Source organism: Carettochelys insculpta, chromosome 5 (assembly GCF_033958435.1).
Source record: "Carettochelys insculpta isolate YL-2023 chromosome 5, ASM3395843v1, whole genome shotgun sequence".
Taxonomy (NCBI): domain Eukaryota; kingdom Metazoa; phylum Chordata; order Testudines; family Carettochelyidae; genus Carettochelys; species Carettochelys insculpta.
Window position 1 is genome coordinate 109,167,351 of NC_134141.1, and position 18,630 is coordinate 109,185,980.

General features: G+C 41.5%; 1 protein-coding gene across 4 annotated transcripts in view; it reads right to left on the reverse strand.

Annotated features, from left to right (window-relative positions):
* NEDD4L (NEDD4 like E3 ubiquitin protein ligase) overlaps nucleotides 1-18,630 on the reverse strand; it is a 334,332-nt gene that overhangs the window by 242,533 nt on the left and 73,169 nt on the right. For all 4 annotated transcript variants that reach the window (XM_074995740.1, XM_074995739.1, XM_074995741.1 and 1 more), the window contains exon 2: nucleotides 14,176-14,249. In XM_074995740.1, the coding sequence (XP_074851841.1) occupies nucleotides 14,176-14,249 (74 nt within the window). The remainder of the gene's footprint in view (nucleotides 1-14,175; nucleotides 14,250-18,630) is intronic.

Genomic DNA, 18,630 nt, shown 5'->3' on the forward strand with positions numbered 1-18,630 from the left:
TCAAATGACATGAAAATATTTTTAGTTAAAATCCTTCAATTTTTTTCAACCACGCTTCCTGGGGAGCCAAGCAAAGCAAGCCACCCTCATCTTCAACTAGCAATCTTTGCCATTTGCTATCTTTAGGTAATGCATAACCTTTAAACCTACATCTCATCCACTTCCAAATTTTAGGGTATGTTCTACGTGTCAGTGGGCAAAACCCTGACCATTTTGATGTTAACTGGGAAGTCAGAGAAGCCAGAATTGCCCCTCTAAATCAGACCCACAAGGCTTCCATTTGGTGGTGCAGGCAGAGGAAGCCCTCTGGTGCCCTCTGCTGCTACCTACACATAATAGAGGGTCATGCCCTTTGCTGATCACAGACCAAGCTCTGTGCCTTGGCAACTTTTCAAATAGAAGCCTAGACAGGTGAGCAGGCTGGCTGGGGTAAAGGGGAAGGAAGCAGAGCCCGTGTGGGGAGTTTACAGAGAACTTTGATGAGTTAAAAATCCAAGCACACTTTTAATATAATAGCATCAGACACATTCTAGATAGCAGTTTAATACAGGTTGAACCTCTCTAATCCAGCACCCTAGGAACCTGACTAATGCCAGGCCATGGGAGGTGAATATTGCATTACCAAACACTTCTACTGCTTACTGGGCTCTTAGAAGATGTTTAGGGATAAATTAGAACTAAATAAACACTGAACACTAAGAGCCAGCGCTGGTGCTGTAAACAAACTTCTGGGACCACAGGAAACTTGGCCACATCTATGATAAATGGTTGTCAAACTAACTAAAATCTCGTCAGATTAAGGATGTTGCAGGACAAGAAAGTTACAGATTAGAGAAGATTCAACCTTTATATAAGTATCTCAACTTCATCATTTACCTCAAACCTCATGACCATGGTTCATTGCCAAATTCTTATTTTTCCTTCTTTTACAGAGGCCAGAATAAACCTGCATCGTTCACCCTCTAAAAATAATGGTTTTTTTACACACATCATTAAAACTTTACAGCGAGTCACAGTTTTCCATTAAGTGGTGTTCCCTCTTCACTCCTCCATCTCCTGTTTATCAGCTTCCTGCATAAAATGCTTGTATCTTCCATGCTGCCTGTTGGAGTGCACCTCCTTTAGCTTAAAACCACTGTTTTCCCGCCTAAATTATTTTTACTATGATAGTGCTTAGAGCTTCCCAAATGCTCACCATGCTGGTCCCTATATAAACACAGTAAAAGAGAGCCCTACCCCAAGCAACACAACAGTGGAAAGGCAGGAAAAAAGTAGTACTATCTCAATTTAACCAATGGGGAACAGAGGCAACTGAAGCCTCTTCTGAGCCTCAAACTGGCATCTTAACTACAGGATTTAACTATCTTTTAAAAAAAGAAAACCTCAATTATTGTAACCAGATGCACAAGTGGGCTTAACAGTGGGTGAGAGGAGGGTGATAGTGCTAAAGCTCACATACTCTAAAGGCTAGATAGCTCAAAAATTTCTACCTTCTTTTGAAGTTAGCTTTGCTTAACACCCATTCCCTGACCCACCTCTTTTCCTTCTGTGCACGAAACCTCATTTCAAACCTCTCTGTACGTTCTCTCATTTTAACATTAAGAGTAACAACAGAACTTTCTGAATGCTTCATATGAAGAAGTTATTTTGCTGACTTAAGAGTTCCAGACCAACTCAGGTCAGAAGTGACCTTTTTTTTTTTAAATCCAGCCCAGAGGTGAGCAACCTGGGACTCCCATGGGGCGTGCAGGTCTTTAAGGAGCCACTTGCAGCTCCAGAGGCTGCCACCGCTTAAACAAAAACTAAATTCAGTTGTCTGCCATAAGAACAACTGAATTTAGGTATTTAAGCAGTTGACAGGCTCTGGAGTCGTTGAACAGTCCGCTGCAGCAGGGAGCCCAGGAATGAAAGCCATATGGCAGACATAAGCCAGCAAAAGAGCTGCAGGGAAGGGGCAACCGAGCCTGCCCCTGCCAGAGTCACGCAGCCCACTGAGGAGGAAGAGGAGGCAATGGCCGTGGAAGAACCACAAGCACTGAGGTGAGTTAATCCTGGGGATGGGGAGAAGTTGGGTCTCAGAGGAATTGAGCCTGAGGTCAGGGGGCTGGGTTTGGGGTAAAGAGTTTAACCTGGGGATAGGGGTGGGGTAAAGCCTAGAGATGGGAGGGAACTTGAATTTGACTTGTACATTGTGTGTACCCTGTTTTTCAAAAGCATGATAAACATGGTTTGACTTCTTTATTAAGGACAGTCTCACATTCACATGCACTGTGGCGCCTGAAGGATGATTTTTGTAACTGCATTTGAAAAAACAATTCTCGCTATTTCAGTTGTAGAACCCTGATACAGACTGGCCTGAGTAACAAAAACAGATGTCTTTATTGAATTAATTCTTGTTTGCATATGGAGAAAGGAGAGTTTGTTTTGGTTTGAGGTTAGAGTATTTTTTTTTTTAAATCATCGTCATCATTTTGCTTGATTGATTAATCTAGTTTGTGGATTTTTATGATAAAGAAAAAATGCTCTAGCTCAACCTTGGTTTAAAAATTGCCAGGGATGGAGAACCCATTCCAACGCATTTTTTTTTAAAAAAAGACACTAAGGCGGGGCGGTACAGACTCATACTGCTACCTCTCTGTAACCCCTGGTAAATTGATGTTGTAGTTAATTAACTTCACGGCTAAAAGTCATGTCTAATTTGAGTTAATTTTTAGTTTCAAGAAGTTGTCATTTGAGCAAGCACAATTCACTGTTAATGTATTTTAGCTAAAGTAACAGATAAATGCATACGTTAAATTAGCCACTAGAGGGAGCTCAGGCTCCCATGAATATCATCAGTACAGACGTTGCTTATTAAGATGTTCAGAATATCAATTCCTGTGTACTAGTGGTTTGGTTTTAAAAGAAGAAGAAGAATTTGTGTAAGCAAGTAGTCTGAACCAGAGAATCTCAAATCAGCAGTCCAAACCCCCTGGGAGGCCATGAGCAGATTTCCCCCCCCCCGGGGGCGGGGGGCACGGCGTTAAGGCGGACACCACGCAGTGCCACAGTTAGATTTGCTGGAGCCCGAGATAGAAAGCCAAAGCCTGGAGTCCTGAGTCCCACCACACAACGGGGAAGCCAAAGCCTGAGTAATACAGCTTTGTGGGGACCTGTGTTCTGTGAATGCAAGCAATTGCTCTGCTTGCGATCCCCTAAATGCCAGTCCTGCCTTTCATACACAGAGAAATATTTGGGTAGGCACAGGTAGGCCACGGGATTTCAATAGCCTATTGGGGGAACAGGTTCAGAAAGAAAGATTGAGAACCCTTAGTCTAAACTTCTGGCACTGGCTCACACCACTCAATTGCCTTCTGCGGCGCATTATTATAGAGGAGGATATGAACAGTGGGGGGAGATAAGTATATCTAAAAAATCATGTGCCAAGGTAATATGACCTCCTGGGTCTTCCAGCTTCTGAGCTCATTACTTGAGCAGAGCTCAATGATGGGAGCACTGGCAAATACAAAGCTACTAATGTACGTCATCTTCATCATCTGTGAACCAACTTCTTTTCTGTTAAACCTGTGCTACTTCCACAAAAGTCAATGAACAGAATTCATGTAACCTGGAGAAGAACTCAGCCATATTTCATACCAACTTGCTTAACACTGTGTTCTTAAAATGCCAACAGCAACCTGGCATCTGTTGTTCCTAGCACTCCCACCACTGAAGCTAACCACAGTGTATTCAGAGCAGAAACTCAGGGCAAATAAAAGCATACAGTCTGAGCTGTACCTCGTAGATGGCAATCTTGTCACAGAAGGGACAACTACTTGTTTTGTTACACAAATCAAATGAAGCCATTGTTGACACATACTGAACAGTGATGCAATGAGAAGTCAAAACAGTTTCTCTGTGGATGAAAAAATCCTTATTCTGTTCCAACCCGTTTCATTTTTAAGGAATTCAGATTGAAAGATATACTGAATTAACTTTTGGCTACGACACTGGAAATAGCAGCAGAGTAATTTAGTCTGTTTGATCACATCCCTTCATTCCCTCCAAATCTCCTGGAGTAAAGATGTCAGTACAATCAACTCTGTTTTAACCAATAATCAGCTGGATATCTCAAATAATCAGCACAGGGAGCTCGCCAGCCCCTAGGTTTCCTCTTCCACGGGGCAGAGCTATTTGCAGCAGCTTACTCTTCTCCCACTCATTGGTCACATGGGCAGCAGAGGATTTACTCCAAATCCAGCTGCTGCCCAGGGAGCAGTGTGTGCCCAGTGGTGGGTCATCCCCGAGTGCCACCAAAGGCACAGCCACTGACAAGATGAAGCCACAGGTGGCGATCCAGCTGCTGGAGAGCAGCATGCTGATCTCAGGGTAGGGGAAGCGCCTCATCATTCAGGGCAGGCATGATCAGATCAGGAGTGGCGCTACTGCCGCCTGCTTGGGAGAAGGTGGCACTCATCATCATCAACCATAGGCTCAGCGCCCGTTGGTGTCTGATGCCTCTCACTATTTCCTTCCACCTTTCCCTGTCCAGTGCAGAGTGGCTTAGTTTCTGTAGACTAGCTCCACATCAATCTGTCCATTCTCTGTGGGGTCTGCCTCTCCTACTCGAACTGTTCATTATGCCGAATATCAGGGTCTTGATTTTTCATTCATCATCGTTCATTCTCCAAATATGCCCAAATAGCTGTAGCTTCCATTTTATAACCTTCTGCAGCAGGTTCTCATTCAGCTGTATCTTTCTATATAAATTCCTCATTGGTGATGTTCTGCTCCATCCTATTCTCAGAATCTTTCTATAACAACTCCTTTCCAACACCTATAAGTCTTCTTTTCGAATCTTTCTTTATCACCCGTCTCACAACTGTATAACATGCTGCTGAATACACACATTTTCAAGATGCTCAGCTTTGTTCCTAAGCTAATTGCTTTGCTTTTCCAGATCTTATCCATCACCTTCAAACTCACACTTGCTTTTGCTATTCTAGTCACTATTTCCTTCTTACAGTCTAGATCATACATTATGCTGCTCCCCAGATATGCGAGATTCTCTACCTTTTCTAGCTCAATGCCATCTATACTGATCTCCAAATACTGTTTTCATTTTACCAGTGTTGATAAATCGGACCGTACCACTTCCCTTCTTCCTTTAGCTCCTGCACCATTTTGCTAGCTTCTCCTCATCTTTATCAATAAACTATATCATCTGCGAACCTCAAGTTGTTAATTTTCCCGTGCATAGATACCCCTTCTTCCTCTTCCTTGAGCTTGTCCATCGCTCTCTCCAGATGTGCGATGAAGATACTTGGAGATATTGGACCTCCTTGTCTCATATCTCTCCTTGTTTTAAACCAACTTCCCAACTCCCCGCATGTTCTCACCACTGCCTCCGCACTGTCATTGATATTCTTCAACCACCACATCAGTCTATCCACTCTGTATGACTCCAGCACCGCCCAAGTCACCTTCTGGTCTATACTATCAAATGCCTTTTGAAAAATCAACGAAACAAGTGTACATGTTCTTGTTCTTTCATCGAGCTTTCTCCGCTATCAGTCTTAGTGCCGTATCTGCTGCATGGTACTTCTATCTCTTCTGAATCTTGCTTGCTCATCTGCTATATGTTCTTCTATCTGCGATCTCAGTCTCTCCATCAGGATCATCATCAGCTCCTTGCCTAGATGACTCGTGAGGACAATCGTTCTATAGTTCGTGCACTCCAACGTACCTCCTTTCTTGTGTATTGTCACATAGTTTATTTCCTGAATCATTTCTCCACCGTATTTGATCATCGAAGGTGGCACTGGTGAAGGAGAAAAGACAGCCTGGTGGTACAGCTGGCAGCAGGAGGAGCTGCTGGTCTGACAAGAGGCAGAGAAGCAGCAGATGAGCGAGGAAAATCACTGCACTGAGCACCTCCTGCAGGTAGGCACGCAGTCGTGTCACAGACTAAGGTAGGAGACATCTCTGTTATCCACAATATCTGAACATCCAGCAAACCTCCCAGTCCCGGCGCTTCTGGATAAACGAGAGTTTATTTTATAACAATGTTGTAATTTCACACAGCCAATAATGCATGTATTAACTTCTATTTGAAGAGACTTCATGAATGCAAACACGTAATAAAAACATCTGTCCATAATTAAGCCAAATAACCAATACACTCAAATTCCCTTCTCAGATGTATCTTACGATACCCAACACAAATACCTAATTCTCAATTAAGATCACAAAATGCTATGTCCCAAAAAATGTTTATATTTAAATTACATTTTTCCAAAAATAGTTAAACACAATACAATACAAAAATAGAACAGTAAAAGAGAGCAACTCCTTAAAGTAAACATGTGACTTACAATGGTCTCATTTTGTGAGCTAGTTAACAAAGCATTGCAACATGGCCCTAACTTTCAGGGGCTACTGAGCACTCAATGGCCTGCCTACATAGGGAAAACAGTTGGCCTAGCCATAGAGTAATTTCCCTGGCAAAACTATAATATAAAAATTATTCCATTATGAATCCATTTCCCCGCATAGACAAGACCTAAATTAATGAAGTTAAGCTGTACGCTTCCAAAAATGGAACCGATTTTATTGATATTCTTACCCAGAGATTTAAGGCATGAACTTATTACTAGAAGAGTCGTCAGAACCACCATAGCAGCCTCCCTTAAGCAATGAATGGGGATGCACCAGTAGGGAAAGAGAGAGGAAAGGGAGATAAGAACAAGGAGAGGGGCACTATATGCATCACTGAAACGATAGTAAACACTGAGTCAGGACAAGAGATTTTGCTCTGTGAGCAATGCAGGGCAGGAATCGGGCCTTATTTGTTTATACGATAACCAACCCAACAGGACTTCAAAATCCTGACTGAAACCTTGACCACTGTCAAAACACCAATACATAAATAAAACAGCACTCTTCACAACTTGCACCATGATCATGATTCATAGCTTTACACAATGCACTGAATACAAAGTAGTATGAATTCCTTCAACTTAATTCATTAAAACAATTTTAAAGATAAGTTATTCAAATTTTAATGTGCTGATTTCAATAGTAGCCTCAGAGTGTAAACTATGTAGGTGCACCAGTTCTCATGCAATAAATGGTTACACACAAACAAAGCTGTTCACTGAAATTAAAATTAAACACACTTGCTGCCCAGTCCAGAGCTAGCAATATTCCATCCAAAACAACTGAGTTTCACTAGTCTCTCCCATTTAACTACCCTATGTGAAATAAAACTTTACATTCCAGTGGAGTATATTCTTAGGCCAATTCTTACTGTCAATCTATACTTTTTTTGAACAATGGGTCACCCGAACTGAACACATCTCCAGTACCCCAAACTGCAGCCTAACTACAATACTCCAGACCAAAAGCAGTTATAGTTTTTCATTTAAAAATGTTGTGGATCCCAATTTTTGTTTCAAAGCATGTTCGGAAGTACTCCAAATGACAGTGGATTTTCTTCAGAAGTAACGAGTGGTGGAAAAAAAACTTTAAAAAACTCTGGCAATTTGCAAGTGATTATTATTATTATTATACCTAAAATTAAGATACTCCAGGGCAGTATTTCCTGATACTAAATACTTAAAAGAAAGCCCAAGGAGATGAGTTTGTGAAAGATACAGCAAGTTTTGTAATCCACCTTTAATAGCCACATAGTAGTGTTCACATTCCACCCTGTACTCAATACTGCTGTGACTCAACCTTGTAGTAGTTTATCAGCTAGCAGAACTGTAATTATGCAGTTCTAATGGTAGTTTTCAAAATACCATTTCATTAAACACTTTATGAGTCACTCATTCCAGAGATTATAACTGTATCGATATTTAGTGTAGGTCACCCAACTGCCCTCCTCACAAAGAGCATTTAAAACAGCAGCCCTTCCTCCAACCATATATTTTGGCTTCTGAAAGGGAACAAAGCAGTGAAATTGACAGCCTGCAGTTATCCAGTGAGCAGGCACATCATACGCATAGCCAATAGCTGTGAATAACAATGCCCTACCACTATGGGGAGTATTCTCCTGTAGCAGCAAGGAAGCACATACAGCAAAATTTTACTCACATCCTCCCACCTGAGCCTTTGGTGGAGGGCAGAGAAAAGAAGGCCAGTTCCCAACCCAGAAGGGTTCATGAGTATAACAGGCTAAGATCCACCACACTGGATCGCACAAAAGTTACATCTAGCCCAATATCCTCTTCCAACACTGTGGAATGCCAGGTGCTTTAGAGGGAATGAACAGAACATGTAGCCATCAAGTGATCCATTCCCTGTTGTGCACGCACAGTTTCCAGCAAGCAGAGACTACGGTCACCATTGATGGACATACCCTGCCCTCTATGGACTTATCTAGTTCCTTTGTGAACTCTGTTCTTGGTCTTTACAAAATCCTTTGGCAAGGAGTTCCACAGGTTGACTGTGTATTGTATGACTCTTAATTCTTTTAGGCGATGGTGTAAACAATACTGCCTCAATTAAGAGCAGCCATACTAGGTCAGAGCAAAGGACCATCCAGCCCAGTATCCGACAGTGGCCAATGCCAGGTGTCCCAGAGGGAGGGAACCAACAGGTAATGATCAAGTGATCTCTCTTCTGCCATCCATCTCCAGCTTCTGACAAACAGAGGCTAGGGACACCACTCCTTACCCATCCTGGCTAACAGCCATTAATGGAGCTAACCTTCATGACTTAATCTAGCCTTTTTTTCAAAAAAAACAAAAAAAAAACCAAAAAAAAACAACACACACATTATAGTCCTGGCCTTCACAGACTCTTCCGGCAAGTAGCTCCACAGGTTGACTGTGCACTGTGTGAAGAAAAACTTCCTTCTATGTGTTTTAAACCTGCTGCCCATTAAATTCATTTGGTGTCCTCTAGTTCCAATATTATGAGAATAAGTAAATCTTTTTTTTTCTGGTTCACTTTCTCCACATCACTCACAAATTTTATAGACCCCTATCATATCATCCCTTAGTCCCCTCCTTTTTAAGATGAAAAAGCCCTAGTCTCTTGACTTTCTTCATATTGGACCCATTCCAAAGCTGTCATTTTAGTTGCCCTCTAACTCCATTACAGCTTTTTTGAGATCAGACCACCACATTTGCACACAGTATTCAAGATGTGGGCATACCATAGTTTTATATAAGGGCAATAAGATATTCATCTTATTCTCTACCCCTTTAATGATTCCTAACATCGTTTGCTTTTTTGACTGCTGCTGCGCATTGAGTGGACGGTTTCAGAGAACTACCCATGATGACCCCAAGATGTTTCCCCATTAGTTGTAACTAAATTAGTCCCCATCATACTGTATGTACAGTTGGGGTTATTTTCCCTCCCATGTGCATTACTACACATATTGGAAATAGTGTTTTATAAGCACACAGATTGTTTCCCAATGTACATTACTTTGCATTTATGAACACTGAATTTCATGTGCCATTTTGTTACCCAGATGCCCAGTTTTGAGAGAATCATTTCTACCATTTGCTTTGGACTTAACCATCTTCAGTAGTTTTTGCCACTTTACCATTTACTCTTTTTTCCAAATCATTGATGAATCTGTTGTCCCAGCACATACCCCGGAGGACACCATTCTATACCTTACCTCATTCTGAAAACTGATCATTTCTACAAATCTTCTGTTTCCCCATCTTTTAGCCAACTACTGATCCAGGAGAGGACCTTCCCTTTCACCATGACATCCTAACTTACTTAAAAGCCTTTGATGAGGGGAACTTGAAGGCTTTCTGAAAATCTGAACACCCTTCTCATCCACAAGCTTATTGGCCCCAAACTGGATCACCCTTGGTTATAAGTTTTTTGACGCTCTCAAGGAGTTCTAGTAGATTGATGATGCACGGTTTCCCTTTACAAAATGCCGTGTTGACTCTTCCCTAACAAATGTATTCACCACATGCCTGAAAATTCGGTTCTTCACTATAGTTTCTACCAGTTTGCTTGGTACTGAACTTAAGGTAGTTGCCCTGGGTCTCCATTGGAAACTTTAAAAATAAAATAAATAAAAAGTGAAGTCATGCAAGTTATCCTCCAGTCAGCTGGTACAGAAAATGAATGAAATCCATGGGTACACACATGGTCCCTCAACATGCTAACATTTTATGACTGACTTAGAACGTTTCCTCAGCTCCCATTCCAAAATGCCACTCGTCTATTTGTCTTAAACTGATGACATGGGAAGGAGTCCTTTGAAAAATTTCATCAGGATTTCAACAATTTCTAATCCGTCAATCTCAGCCTGGGCCAATCCACACAGGAGAGCCGCTCCTTAAGTACTGCAGTACAAGTAAGTGATGGTTACATCAATTCCACTCTATACCAGAAACCTATTGACCACTATACTTACCTGCACACCTCCAGTTTTAGTCAAAATCACATGGTCAATTGTCTACAGACGACCTTGAAGATGTAACTGCATTCACTTCAATCCCTGAGACAGACAAACCTACAGGATCTCTACTCAAGCATTCTTAAAATTACACAAGAAACAGATTGATAAAGCCAGATGGATTCCCAGAAGTCGCCTACTACAGGACAGACCCAACTAAGAAAGCAGTAGAGAACTACTAACCATTACCTCTAGCCCCCTGAAAAAAGAACTCTCCTATACAATCAAGGATCTACAATCTATTATAGATGACAATCCCTCACTCTGAGACCTTGGGAAGCAGGACAGCTCCCACATAGACAGCCCCCTTTCCCCCATAGCCAGAGACACATACCTACCACCAACTACATACCCCAGAACAGATACACTAATCCAGAACCTATCCCTGAAACAAAACTCATTGCCAACTCTAGCCACATATCTACCCCTGTGACACCATCACAAGACCTAACCACATCAGCTATATCAAAGCCTTTCACGTGCACATCTCCTAATGTAATACATGCCATCATGTTTCAACAATGTCCCTTTACCATGTACGTTAGACACACCAGTTGGAGAGCACTTGAACCATCCTGGAGACAGTTTCAACTTGCAAGTTGCTATTCTCAGGCCAAAAACACCCTTGAAAAAAAAAACAAACAAACAAACAAACAAACAAACAAACTGGAAGGAGAAACTGTTGAACTGGAATTCATAAGTAGCTGTGTACTCTGAAATAAGGTTTAAATAGAAACGTGGAGTGATTCTCACGTTGCAAGAGGTAATTTCCCATTCAAGTACTCTCACCTTCTTACCACTGTTGGAAATGAGCCACATCCACTGATTCACTTAGCAGTAATGTCACACTCCCATTTCTGTATCCCTTCCTTTTCTCTTCAGTATCTCACGAAAGCATATGCGCTAATACCCTAACAAATTTGTCAGGTCCACTAGACTCCTTGTTGGTTTTACTTACTAGTTAGTAATTCTGCAAACTGACATTTCAATTCCTTCAGAACTCTTGAATGAATACCATCTGGTTCTGATGAATTATCACTGTTTAATTCATCAATTTGTTCCAAAACCACCCTCAACGACACCTTAAATCTGGGACCAATCCTCAGTTGTGTCACCTAAAAAGACTGGTTCAGATTTGGGAATCCCTCACATGCCTCTGTTGCAATGACCCAGAGAACTTTAGCAGTGCTGTGACCCTGTGCCCAGGTGGTAGCACTGCTCACTCAAATGTCAGGGAGGAAGGGGAGGGTGTCATAGGGGCTCATGGGCCAGACAAGTTAAGCTACTGATGGGAAAGGGCAACTGAATGGGGAAAAGCAGCACCAGACAGGGGCAGAAGGAAAAAAAATGCCTCTGTTTTCAAACAGCAGTCTGTAGGCCCTACTGTCTCCCGTTCCCCGTTTCCTTCTTCTATGCAGCTGCACTGGTAAGCGTTCCAGTGATCAGCTAAAAGACTAAGTTAAAGCCAGACTCAGCCAACAGGGGGAGCCAGAGGAAAAGGAGTCCCTCCACCTTCCCTCCAGGTGACTGCACCTAGGAGACAGGGCGGGGAAGTCTCCAAGGGCCTGGAAGACATGGAGACAGAAAGGTCATCTGCCAGCCCACCTCAATGGGGGAACACAGCACAAGCACCATCCCTTTCCTACTCTACTGGGACTGCACAACACAAGGACATGTTCAGCATCTTATATAAACACAAGCAACATTGCATAAATTTTACACCAGAAGTTTGCAAACAGAAGCAAGCATTACCACAGCTCTTTCTGAAGCAAGGCACTGTACCAATTTGCAGAACCTCCTTTTTGCTACTACCTTCAACCCTTTTCTTACATCAATCTGCAGCTCTATTGTTTGATGCCACCCATCAGCAAGACCATGATTTGGGACACATGGCCCAATCCAGTACCCTTCTCTGTTAAGTATACCAAAAATGGGGTGAAGATGGACTTTTCCATGATATGGACTCTTACCATCCAGCTACTAGACTTAGAATATCCATAGGCTTCTGAAAGCCAAATGTGTCACAATGGCTTTCAACGGCTGCCAAGTTTGACAAGATCCAAACCAGTAACAGACTGCTGAAAGCTTATCCCATTCACAACTCCCCTCCACAAAGATTTTTATATCTGACAGTTACCATCAATGCACGTTTTTCCTACTCTCTACCAAAACACCACCACCCCTTCAACAGTGCTGGTGCTAATTTGTGAGATGTCACACATACGTAGTGCTTCAGGAACTTTAACAATTTTTAGAATTTTATACTTTCTCCAGCCAGTTGTACTGGAAATTAGGTTTCACAGTGCAGATAATGCACAGCCCAATAACTCACTGAATAACAACAAAATTTATCAACATAATATTTGGTATTCTTGGTATTCAAGGTATTCTTGACCGTTACACTGGAAGGATACCAATGCGTGGCAGCTGAAAATCATATTTGACTCAAACAGCATAATTTTAAGACTAATCAGCAGAAAATGCAAGTCCTTTAAAAAAAATAAACTTTTCCCACAAAAAGCTTTCTGAAATGCTCGTTAGCATACACCCATGGTTTTCAACCAACAGTCTGTAGACCCTGGAAAGTCATGGGACTGTGTCTAAAGATTTCCAAAGGGATCCAACACCTCCATTTGAAAAGTTTCAGTGGTCTACATGTGACAAGAGGGTGAGAATCAGTTGTTTAGTTTAGTGTATACACCAAAAGCAGAGATTGAGAGCAGAAAAAAAAGTGTGTTAAAACTGTATATTTTATAAAGGGAAGAACTTAGAAATAAGCAAAGTGTCCTTTCCATACTTTTTCCATCTGAAATACTTAACCACAGCTTTCCTTTCTGCCTGCAGTCACCCTGTTTGGGTAGACCACATGGCCTGTTCACTTTTGTTGATTGACAGGTTTCAGGCATTTGAGAAAATAGTCTTATGTGCTCTGGCAGGCTCTCTTCATCCAGAATCCTCAACCAAAAACCTTCTGCCATTTTCACCCTCACTGAACTATAAACCTGTATATTCCAGTGATTCCTGAAATGTTTTGCAGGTGGAAAAAAAATATCTGTAGTTCAGCTGCATAAGTGCTGTGTTTTCAGCCTGATAAATGTTTCTCGCCACCAAATTTGCATTACACATGTGGAGGGCAAAGGCTTCCTATCTGGTAAAAAACATCAGCATAGTGTGTTCCAGGATCTTTCCACACGAGCACTTCCTGTTCTCTCACAAAACCTGGGTTGGGAAATCCTTTTAACTACTTTCTTTTTACACCACACATAGGAACAGTACACCTGTGACACCTGGGTAAGATTGAATGCCCCAACCCCAATGCCCCCATTCACCAAAAAAAGCTAATCAATCACAATGGAACAATACTATCAGTCTTCTACATCTAAAACCAGCAAAACTGCTGCTAGAACCAATAGTAGGAGTGGTGATTTATCAAAAACTGAAATGAGTTACTGCATCTTTGAGGCCTTCTGCCCCTGTTAAAATTACAAAGAGGTGGAGGGTTGGGGGAGAGAGAGTCCTTCCACACTATTTAAAACCAGCACCAAAGAAAGTTTGAGCTGCCTCTTTATGTCGTACCCAGAAAACTAACCGAGGAACAGTACTCTGCGGCTTAGGAAGGCATACCCCAGAGCATTCAAGACAACATAGCCGGTTGCAATCACATCACAGAATCCTTCACTTTGTTTATAGAAACAGCTACAAAATTGCTAACGCCCATACTGTAATTTTGAGCAAGCACTGAATGTAACACTTACCTGGCTCCAAAGATGTCCTTTTTTGCAAGATCAATCCCAGAAACAACCTTAACTCTGAGGATTCGAGACTCGTCCTAATAAAACAGGAAAGGAAAAGACGTATTTTTACTTGTGCAAATAAGTACACGTGATCTTTGAAGGTGTTAAATCACCACTTTCCAAAATGCAGAACTGTCAGTCTCTCAATTGATATCTAGCATATTTTTCAGTCCTGAGCTAAATTCTGAAAGCCCTACAGAGGGTGAACTACAGCTGGGTTCCCATAGACCAGTGCCCCAACAGAGACATGAAGAACTCCTAGTACAGCCACTGCAAAAGCTGGCAAGAGTAAGTAACTGCCTGGGTAGTGGAAAGGTGTGGTTAAAGGATCATTTGCACAACAAGGCCATCTGAAATCTCTCAAGTGAGCCAGAGAATTTCCACAGGAATTCATACTTCTCTGATTTCAAGTTCATCTCTTGAATATATGATCCTATGATTTCGCAAAGGGCAACATTTATTTTGGCATTCATAGTCAACAGTGACATTTTAATCATTTTCAATCAAGTAATTCATATTTAATCATGCCCATGTATAAGAAAGTAAAAAAAGCACACACGGACAGCAAGACAGACCTGGATGGGACACAAACTTAAAAGCTATTTTTCTTTATTTCCAACCCCACCTCTTGCAGATTTCCCCAAAGAGGAGGAATAAAGCAAGGATTCTCAGCCAGGGGTACATGTACCCTGGGACATACACAGAAGTCTTCCATGGAATACATCAACTTATTTAGGTGTTTTCCAACAGGCTACATAAAAAGCATCAGCAAGGTCAATACAGACTAAAATTTAACACTGACAGAATGAGAAAGTAAATAGTTTTTCAGTAATCCTGTGCAGTGAGACTTATTTTTATATCTGATTTTGTAGGCAGGTAGCTTTTAAGTGAGGTCAAACTTGGGGGTATTTAAGAAAAATCTGACTCCTGAAAAGAGTATAGTAGTCCGAGAAGGATGAGCATCACTAGCATAGAGGATAGTCTGTGTTCTGTCAGACACAAAACTTAAAAATTACTTTCCAAAGACCTGTGTGACAATTTGCATCTTCAGAAGCTATCAGCCCACCACCTCGCTCAGCAGTTTATCATGTAGACACATTCCATGGCCTTTGAACAGAGATCAACATTGTTTTCTCGTGCATTGTGCTTTAGCCAGCTTTTCTGAAAAATCAAAAGGTTGTCAAAAACCATGAAATGAATCCTCTTCCAGATCTTTCCTTAGACTGATTTGCAGTAATGCCTACAAAAACCTTGTCAACAGGCTGCCTGTGTGCCAAGACCAGGCTGTCACACTAACCAATATTATTTCACTGTTTTCTTGTGCTACCCATCTGCCTATAGCCACCTATTGTCTAAGGTTGCACGCTCCTTAAGGCAGAGGCTGGGCGAGGAGGGATCCCCTTTCCATGTTTGTATACCATCCTGGCGTATGATTAAGGTTCCTAAGTAGAACCCAAGTCAAATGTTTGTGCAGAGGGAAATGGACACACTTTACCAGGACTCACTCCAAGGGAGGGGCCCAGCGAGAGTACCACAAGCTCTTCACCACCCCCTCTCAAAAGAAGGCTTATAGTGACTTGGAGGTTGACTCATCAGTATGTACATAATCTTGGTGAGCATGTTCATATCTCTAACTGTGTGGGATAAAGTGGCAGCTCATCATTAGGAGTTCTCCCTGTGCCCAGCTAAACGTTGCTTGAGGCCTGGCCACTAGGTGCTATAGTAAAACAGCTTTGAGAAAGAATTTGTTTTGCCACCACTTGTCAACTGCACATTCTTACCCGCAATTGCCTTATCATGCAGTACCCAAAGGCTCAATTACTATAATGGACTCCTGGTGCTCACGTGTTGAGGAAGCAGTGAATCTCTCACAGGTTTGTACTCATGATCACATGATGCCTACTCCATTTGTTTTAGATAGCTGGCCAAGTGAATCTATCCATTAAACCTGTAGGTAAGACTTTCCCGTGATTAGAAAAGCCACAGGTCCATTCTAAAAGCAGACTGGCAGCTTATCTCGTCTGGAATCCTGCCTCTGACAGCATCACGTGCTCCAAAGACAAAACCCAGAAAAGCTGGTTGTAGTGTAACTTGCAAGCAGGGAATGCTTCCTTGTAATCCCCCTTTTAATAATTAGGCTCCCTCATAACTAAAAGCTTGAGGATTTATGGGCCTTGTCCAAGCTCCTAGAGTTTTGGCATTTCATTTTGTCACTGATTTCCAGTAGCACTCAACTTGCTATGTGTTTTCCAAACCAAAACATCATCTACCCCACCCCAAACTCACAGTCTGAGAAAACACGATCAGTGCCTCAACTCACAGGGAAAGTGACCAAAACCCAAGGGGCAAGGGGCACAAGTAACTAATATAGTTACACTAACAAATATTCAATTGGGGGTATTTTGCATACCCTATATTATTTTCAAGCATGGAGGAGTCAGCAATTTTCTTACAGGCATTACCACAGAGATGTACGTAAGTGCAAGATTCTGTCATGGAAAGGGGAAAGGTAGGGAAGACCACTACCAAAGAATAAATTGAGGAATTAAGTCTAATAAGGTTGACGGTAATAGGACTTTATAGTGAAAACTACCCAAATTGGTTTAAGGTTTCCACTATTATGTCTCGGGTCAGCAGACAATTGTACTTTGTGCTGTGGTGGTATTTTGCCCTGCACTACACTTGATAGTCATTTGTTTAAGTAACATTCTGCTCAAAGATGTTTGCAAACTCTCCTGAGGAGAGAATAAAGTTCAGGTAAGGGATGGGATTCAGCACAGGAGTTCAAAAGATGTATTAAACTTCAGCTTTAAGTATACTACTTAGATATTTTTGTGCTGCACTCAAGCCTCTCTTGGCATTTTTTATTATTTAAAAAAACCACACACACACAAAGTACTAAGCAAGCCATAAAATAATGCACCAGTGTACTCAGAGAAAAAAGGTCTCACCTGATGGCCTTGGAACCACAAGATGCACAGATATCACTTGTAGCTACACTTGCTGAATTTTGTCATTGTTTCATGTTTTGATGAAAACCGTTTAAAAACAAAGTTAGGTAAGGTCCAACTTTTGAAATTATGTTCAATTCTCAAACAAAGCACAACTTTGTTCAGCCACTAAGATACTTGTGATAAAATCCATTGTTTGCAAAGGGCAAGGTGAACTTTGTATTGCATTGTAGCATATTTGCTTTTTTTTTTTTTTAAATGAACATGAGGTTAAAAAGTCCTATGTACCAAACAGAGGACCAGAAATAATACAATAGATCACTAATTTGAATGGCTGGTGAGCAGTATGCTATCATCTGAAGTAGTGTTATCCTCCTAGGTAGGAGCTGCAATACTTGGTTCTCACTTGCATGTGGCCGCCAACTGCTTTTTTTTTTTTTTGTGGGTCAGTGGTTCCCAAGCCCAAAAAAGCTTTCCCACCCAAGCCTAAACTGTTCTTAAAAAAAAAATCTCCAGTGATGGAGATTCCACAACTGCCTTCAGCAATTTATTGCAGAACTTAACCACTCTGATAATTAGGAAGTTTTTCCCCTAATGTCTAAGCTAAACCGCCCTTGCTGCAATTTAAAGTCCATTGCTTTTTGTCCTATCCTCAGAGGTTAAGGAAAATAACCTCACCTCCTCCTTGTAACAACCTTTTAGCTACTTAAAATGTGCTCTGTCTTGGTCTTCTCCAGATTAAACAAACCCCATCTGTCCTCATAGGCCATGTGTTTGAGAATTTTATTCATCTTTTTCTCTCTCCTCCAGGCTTTCCCTTATTTGTCCACACCTTTACTGAAATAAAGCACCAAGAACTGGACACAGTACTCTACCTGCAGCCTTATCAGAGTGGAGTAGAGCAGAAGAATTACTTCTCATATTTTGCTTAAATTACTTGTGCTAACAATCCAAAAACCAAGTTTGCTTTTTCTGCACGGGTTACACTTTTGATTTACATTTAACATGCGATTCACCTATGATCCCTACATACCTTACCACAGTACTCCTTCCTTGTCATTTTGATTGTCAACTGATTGTTCCTTTCTAAGTGAAATACTTTGCATTTGTCCTTATTGATTTGCACCCCATTTGCTTCAAACCAATTCTCCAGTTTGCTCATTTTGAATGTTAACCCTATCTCCCAAAGTATGTGCAACCTTCCCAGTCTGGTGTGCTCCACGAACTTTATAAGTGGACTCTCTATGCTATTATATAAATCACTGACGACAATATGGAACAGAACTGGCCCCTGCATGACCCCACTTGATATGTCCTTCTAGTTTGAGTGTGAACCACTGATAACTACTCTTGTAACTGGTTGGAAAACTGTTCCTTACCAAGATTATATTAATTCTGTAAACTGCATTTCCCTAAAACTCCATATGAGAAGGCTTACTGAAGTCAAAATATACAACATTTAATG